This window comes from Antrostomus carolinensis, unplaced genomic scaffold (genome assembly GCF_000700745.2).
Source record: "Antrostomus carolinensis isolate BGI_N321 unplaced genomic scaffold, ASM70074v2 scaffold36320, whole genome shotgun sequence".
Classification (NCBI taxonomy): Eukaryota; Metazoa; Chordata; class Aves; order Caprimulgiformes; family Caprimulgidae; genus Antrostomus; species Antrostomus carolinensis.
The window spans coordinates 38,453-43,726 of record NW_010289794.1 but is presented as its reverse complement, the minus strand read 5'-3'; the positions used below and the strand labels follow the sequence as shown (position 1 = coordinate 43,726).

The window sequence follows — 5,274 nt, the reverse complement described above, 5'->3', positions numbered from 1 at the left end:
GGCGCTCCAGGGCTTCAGGTCACTCTGGCTGAGAAAGCGATGTGTCCGTGAGGGAGGTGAAATGAGTTAACGTGCCCTTCTCTTCCTCCCTTGTGTCCCTGTGCAGAAGTCTGGACTACCCTGCTGATTTTTCGGAGTTGAGGTAATGGCTGAAGTTGGTCGATGGGAGACGGCTGGAGGCCCAGAGCATGGTCTGAGGATTGCACAGCGCCTATGATCTGACCTGCAGCTTCTGCCTTCGCTGGGACCATCAGGATGGGCAACAGTGGCTCAGCCGTGAAGGTCTGCACGGATCACCAAGGAGGCATCAACTGGCTGAGCCTGAGCCCGGACGGCCAGCGCTTGCTCACGGGTAGCGAGGATGGCACTGCGCGGCTCTGGAGCACCGCCGACAGCCAGTGCCATGGACACTTCCAAGGTACAATCGCTTTTGTTTGCCTGGTTTCTGAGTCTAAAGCGTGGCACAGGCCACACGTCGTGTTCTGGTCTCTTTCAGTCCCTGCAGCCTACTGAGCAGATAAAATCATATTTGCTTTGTTTTGTGGTTTCTTAAGTATTTGTTACAGTAATATTAAGCAAAAGCTGTTTCAACCCAAAACAGGTTACCAGTGCTACTAAATGCATGGATCCTTTTATCTCAGAGTGTGGAACACAGCAGTCCTTTAACTTATGTCTTTTTCTGGAAGCTCTCTGTTTTACACCCTGATGAAACACTGACTTAATTATCGTGTGTCTCTCTCTTTTCTTTTTTTTTCTGTCCTTTTAATCATGTCATTTTCCAGACAATGTTTATTTAGAACCTCTTGACCCAGAAGCCTGGAAAGAAACCTTACTAAATAGGCTATTTTTTTCCCCACATTTGACACGCAGAAATGTTAATTGCTGGGGTATTTAATTTTAAATTGATTTTACATTTTAAACAAAATTTATTATCCTTAGACTAGCCTTTCAATAATTGAAAAGAAAAATTCCATAGAAAGTACAGTTATGCAGGAGGCAGATGTGAACTAAAGATGTTTGTATTCTCAATCACTCGTGTTCTTTTCTCTCAAGACAGAGGGGAAAAAAAAAAGCTCTTAAATTTGGAATTTCTAATCCTTTTTTCTTCCAAAGAAGAAATCACATTGCTGTGATTTTTGTTGTTGTTGTTGTTTGTTTATTTGCTTGCTTGGTTTTAACTATGGAGTATTGTCTTTTTTCCCCACATCCTGCCATGGTTCTAGCTCCTGGGAAACTCACTGCGTTTGCTTTAGGCTTAGAAATTCCTTTAAACCACTAATTAACTTTTAACTAGAAAGAGAAATGTAATAATCTGGAGAATATTCAGATTCTGGCCTACGTGCTGCTGGTGTTTGGGGTAAACTCTAAAGAAGGTTGGCTAGATGGTTTGCAAACTGTCAGTCGAATCAGATAATTGTATGTATTTTATATTTATGTGTGCACACAGTCGTGTAAATTTGTATGGTACAAGCTGTGATTACTGATAAACCTGTATCTAAAACACAGTTTCAAGCTTCCACCACAGCACAACCAACGGACCTCTGTGGTGGCTGCTTTTGACCAGACCAGCACCAGACCTTGTCTGCCACAGGAGGTTTTGGCATCCTCTGTGTGGCTCGAGTGTTATTGATGGTTAAAATCTGACTGACAGACTTTGGTGCAGTAACCAAGATGCTTTTCTGATCTTCTCAGAGCAGGATTACATGATGCTGTGAGAAAAATCCCAGTGGTTGAAACTTGTCCCAATTTAAGCTGCTTTGCAAAAAGTTTTCACAAAATTGTGAGGAGGGGTATAGTTTTTGCTTATAGCCCTGGTGATCTGTTTAATTTTTGGCATATGGTGAATTTGCTCAAGAGGAAACAAGATGTGTGTTTGTAACGTGGATTCTGGTTTGCTTTTGAGCTACAACAAGGCTTTTGAACTACAGGAGTTGTAGTAAAATCTGTTTTTTACAGTCAGTGAGAAAAGTGTTTTACTGGGCAATCTGCTTTCCCTCAGTTTTTTTACCATCTCTTTATTCTACAACATGATTCTGTTTTTCTAATATCTTTGTCTCTCCATTTGTTTCTCTTTAATCACATTTGTCCTTCTTAATTTTTTTTCTTTTCTCCTCAAAGAATAGTGTTATTTAAATCACAGTAGGGCCCACCAGCTTCAAGCAAAGTTTGGGGCTCTCTTGTGATAGTTACTTAAGAGAAAACACTTCTGATCTCCAAGGCTGATCGTCTAAATAATTAAAACAGAAGAGTGCAAGATAATACTATCCAAATGATTAGATAGGGGACAGCAATCTCACACAAGAGATCTGGGACAAAGCTGGGACTCAAATCCTAAGGTGATTTTTAAAAGCAGTGCATTTAATGATATAACAGAGAAATGACACATCTTGCTAAGCAACAACAAAAGCTTAAGGTTATGATATTGATTCCTCGTCGCTAGCATTACCCTGCTTTTCAGCATGAAATTTTCAGAGTAGTGGTTGTGTCTATTTTTCTTGTAACTGTAGCATCCAAACATACTCTGAATGCTGTATAAATAATTGTGCTCTCATTTATTTCTGTCTCATTTCCTTAAAGGTATACTGATATTTTGAAAACTGTGGGTTTTATTGATGTTATTAATCACAACAGGGAAAGTATTGGCTGACTTCTTACCAGATATGTTTTTTTTGTTTGCGATTCGTTCTGCTTGGATTGTTAAACTAAACTTGCTGCTAAGTCTCACGTCGCTTCCTTTTTTCATGGTTTCATGGTTTAATTTAGAGCTGTTTGTGTCCTGACAATCAATGGGCTGGGTCAAAATGCACCCTTTTTTTTTCCTGACTTCAGAAGAAGGTAGCAAAAGCATTTATTTATTAAAAGATAAGCCATTTTTTTACTGGTTTTAAACTTCACTAATCTGAGTTTAATTATACTAATATGAATTTAGCTCATTATGTTTTTATAATACCGTTCAATCTAACTGATGGGTGGAACTGGAATGTTTTGCACTTAATCCTCATATCAATGAAGCAGAGTTTTCTGCTGTTAATTGAAAATGTTGTGTTTTATACAAATCCTGAAATGTGAAGGACATGGTGGTGCATTTGAAACTCGAGTTTCAGTCCGTTTGTTTGTTGTATTTGTCTTTTAGTGAAGGTGAAGAGCTGGAGTAGTCTGTCCTGCTTGCATGCACAGCGACTGAATTAATTGCCTTTGTTATTCCCAGGACATGAAAGTTACATCACCTTTTGCCACTTAGAAAATGAGGCTGCCTTCACGTGCAGCGCAGATCATACCATTCGAAAGTGGGATGTGATGACAGGTCAGTGCCTGGCCATTTACCGAGGACATACATCAATTGTTAACAGGTTGGTTCCGTGGAGTTCTTCCCTTGTGTTCCTGTAATCTATTATCTCTTCTGTTGTCATTTTACTGCAATTCTCCATTACTACACTAATAAAATGGGTTGTGTAAACCTTTGAGTTCATGCTACACGTGTTCTGTGCTGTAATTATTAGTTTTCCTAGCAACAGTGCTGACACATCCATAGACAGCAGATAGGAGAGAAACGAAAGGCACACAGCAGGGGAATTGAATCCAGGGCTAGGAAAAAAATTCCAGAAGAAATTATTCAATTGATAACAGATGCTTCTGATAAATAGATTTAAAAACATCACGTCAAGCCTTTGTGTGAGTAAGAGGGTTAAAGTCAAGACTTCTTCTGGAATTCCTATTCTTGTTTGTGCAAATGAAGTTTAATATCAAACTGATTGCGTGTGACTGATTGGCCTGTCAATTTAAAGTGCCTCTTAATAGTTGGACTGGATTTAATTAATGACAAATAGAGCAAAGATTGGGGTTTTTTTTTAATTTCTTTTTTGGTGGGTGGGTGGGTTTTTTTGTTCCTTACTAAACTCAAAACACATAAGACATACGATGTGCAGCTAGATTCTGTAAATAGTTAGGAAGGCTGGCTCTGTCTGTATTTTGGCACTGGCCCGATTTTTGCTTGAATCAGCAAATGGGAAATGTGTTCCCTATTCATATGACTTTGTTGCCAGTTTGAAAGGTTCCAGAGGACCAAACTCAGCTGACAAAGAAGACAGGTTGTGATGTTTCCTGTCTCTGGTTTGGAAACACAAACTGTAGAGATTTTTATGTTGTTACATGTTTGTGCAGCTACAACTCATTATTTTGCAGGCTCAGTAAGTTGAATTGTTGAGCTGTAATCTCTGATTTGCTCTTCAGTTATGTAATAAGTGGGGTGCCCTTCCTTGCTCTACTTTTTTTGAGATCCTGGGCTAAGTGAAATTAGGTGTCTCTTTTTTCCTGTACTCTCTTCATTCGATGATGGGAAGATGATTATCATTGCACACTGTCAGTTACAGGCCAGGTTCCTGGAATTGTTTTTGTTGTTGTTATTTTAATTCCAAGCTCTTTTCATAAGTCAGTTTATAAATAATTATTTATAAAGAATACTAATAAATAATTATAAAGAATTAGTTTGTTTTTTTTTAAAAAAAAAAAACAAAACAACAAAGAAGTTCATAAATTGTGTATTAAACAGTGATGCTGAATTGGAGTTGTATGTGTTGTGTTCGTGCTACTGTATCTAACTCCAGGGTGCTTGGCGCTGCAGTTGTGACCAAAAATGGTTATGCAAAAAGAATTATACTGTTCATACAAGCAGACTTTATTTTTTGCAGGATCCTGGTTGCCAAGGACTATCTCTTTAGTGGCTCCTATGACAGGACAGCTCGCTGTTGGAGTGTGGACAAGGAGAAACAAATCCAGGAATTCCGGGGCCATCGGAACTGTGTCCTGACTCTAGCTCACTATTCCTCCAGGGATGTTCTTGAAGAAGAGGAGGAGGAAGAGGAGGAGGAGGAGAAAGTGAGCAGAGACCTCCTGGTGACAGGTAGCACAGACTGCACTGTTAAGGTCTGGTGGGTGTCCAGTGGGCGCTGTTACCAGACTCTACTGGGACACACTGGGGCTGTCTTATGCCTTATACTTGACGCACCAAACAGGGAGCTGTTTTCTGGCAGCACGGATTATACCATTCGAACGTGGAATATTGTCACTGGTGAGCAGTTGAAAGTGTTCAAAGAGCATCAAGGATCAGTAATTTGCCTAGAGGTAAGAACAGAGGCTTCTTCAAGAGCCTTTTGAAAGGGGTATCCATATCCTCATTCATGTGGGTCTCACTTGTCTTTGCATTCACAAAGAAGCTCTTCCAAGACAGGTTATAAATGGTAAGCTCAAACATGCATGTAATAACAAAGTAATAGT

General features: G+C 39.6%; 1 protein-coding gene across 1 annotated transcript in view; it reads left to right on the top strand.

Moving 5' to 3' along the window:
• The first annotated feature begins 255 nt into the window (after positions 1-255).
• WDR86 (WD repeat domain 86) overlaps positions 256-5,274 on the top strand; it is a 22,457-nt gene continuing 17,438 nt past the window's right edge. The window contains exons 1-3 of the mRNA XM_010171456.1: positions 256-418; positions 3,209-3,350; positions 4,689-5,121. Coding sequence (XP_010169758.1) covers positions 256-418; positions 3,209-3,350; positions 4,689-5,121 — 738 coding nt within the window. The remainder of the gene's footprint in view (positions 419-3,208; positions 3,351-4,688; positions 5,122-5,274) is intronic.